This window comes from Sphaeroforma arctica, assembly GCF_001186125.1.
Source record: "Sphaeroforma arctica JP610 unplaced genomic scaffold supercont1.300, whole genome shotgun sequence".
Lineage (NCBI taxonomy): Eukaryota > Ichthyosporea > Ichthyophonida > Sphaeroforma > Sphaeroforma arctica.
The window spans coordinates 90552-92432 of record NW_014040258.1 but is presented as its reverse complement, the minus strand read 5'-3'; the positions used below and the strand labels follow the sequence as shown (position 1 = coordinate 92432).

Below are 1881 nucleotides of genomic sequence, written 5' to 3'. Positions count from 1 at the left end.
AGTCAGTACATTAGTCCTGGGATTCCTGATTCTATTGGTTAGTACATTAGTCCTGGGATTCCTGATTCTATTGGTCAGTATATTAATCCTAGGATTCCTGATTCTATTGGTTAGTACATTTGTCCTGGGATTCCCGATTATATTGGTCAGTACATTAATCCTAGGATTCCTGATTCTATTGGTCAGTACATTAGTCCTGGGATTCCTGATTCTATTGGTCAGTATATTAATCCTAGGATTCCTGGTTCTAATGGTCAGTACATTAGTCCTAGCATTCCTGATTCTATTGGTCAGTACATTAATCCCGGGATTCTTGATTCTATTGGTCAGTACGTTAATTCTGGGATTCCTGATTCTATTGGTCAATACATTAATCCATGGTCACTACATTAATCCTGGGATTCCTGATTTTCACGAACTTGTCAGTTCTCCTCACCTGTCCACTCGTGACTTCTCTGTGTGCGCTCAGAGTATACGCAGCGACGAGTAAAGTGGTGCTCTACGGCATCCTGCCGTTGGCAGGCGTGCTATATATAGCCAACGAATGGGAAGGTCCACATTCCGAGCTACTCGAGGAGTTGAAGTTGACTGTATCGTTTGTGGTGTGGTGGGTCGGTCTGGGCGTGCTCTCGTCCGTGGGTTTAGGTATGTATGAGGGTGCGTGGAATGCGGGAGTAGTCTAGGAATGTCGGAGCAAGCTTTGGAATTTGGGAGTAAATCCTCCATATTAGGCCGTTTGAATTGGAAACTGCTACCTGAGTTTGATATGTATTTCAATACCGTTATTGGATTCACCGTGTTAGCTGACTTCCCTCTCATATACATATGACAGATAGCGGAGGTTTGCACAATTGCACTTGTCTTTTAAAGTTGGGGGGGGGGGGGGGGTTTAAACGGTACGGTTTTGAATTCAGGAATTGGATTCCTGTTTGTGTATATATTGGCTACTGCGGTGCAGGAAGGTGTTTATTCTTGGAGATGACAAGTACAAGCAAGGATTCTAGATGTACATCTATGAACACATCCACAGACATATTCTTACACCCTCTCCCACGTATGCATATATATATATATATATATATATATTGTATGTATATGTATATGCATATGTGTATATGTATATAGTGCTCCCACGAGTATGTACATATCCTTTTTTTGTGCTAAATCCGCTTATTTCCACCTTGCATAAGCATGCGCTAAGATGTTTCGTTCCGTTTCTCTCACCTTTGAATTGGTTAGTGCATGCCATGTGTCCGTACGGGTCGTATACCTACGCACACCTATATCATATTTTCGCACTAGCCTACATCTATGTGCACATATCAAGAAACATAGGCCTCCACGAGTGTCCTATAGTTGTATTCTAGCCTTATCTCCCACAGGCCCTGGTATGCCATCAGGAGTTGAGTTGTATACTTATACCCGCATGGCTTCAAAGTGCTTCCCGTTGTACCAGACTATGGGACTGAACTTCAACATTGCCTCTACAAAGCCACACGTTCACACCACACCCAAGTATGCCTTAGGGTTTAGGGTCCAGGGGTTTGTCAGAAGCCTGTACTACATACACGCATACTAACCTCAAAGCGTTGTACTTCGCCACCAGGCACGGGCATGCATTCGGGTATCCTGTTCCTCTTTCCACATATCTTCAAGGTGGTTACTGCGGTGCAAGAGTGTGGCGTACACGATCTGAGTGTGCGCGAGGACACATGGTTCAACCCTGACCCCTTTGTGTGTGGGGCTGACGCCAAGAATGAGGCGTACGTCCACTTCTACCAGCTGTTCTTCTTGGTCTTTCCCGCCTCTGTACTGTGGGGTGCTGGGTAAGTATCTCGAAACGAATATATATATATATATGTATATATATAAATCTATATA

At 43.9% G+C, this 1881-nt stretch overlaps 1 protein-coding gene across 1 annotated transcript in view; it reads left to right on the top strand.

The window, feature by feature from the left end:
* Positions 1-377: 377 nt before the first annotated feature.
* The window catches only part of SARC_04971 (hypothetical protein), a gene marked incomplete at its 5' end in the record, with an annotated part of 6851 nt that continues 5347 nt past the window's right edge, over positions 378-1881 (top strand). Inside the window, 2 exons of the mRNA XM_014301184.1 lie at positions 378-645; positions 1607-1826. Coding sequence (XP_014156659.1) covers positions 378-645; positions 1607-1826 — 488 coding nt within the window. The remainder of the gene's footprint in view (positions 646-1606; positions 1827-1881) is intronic.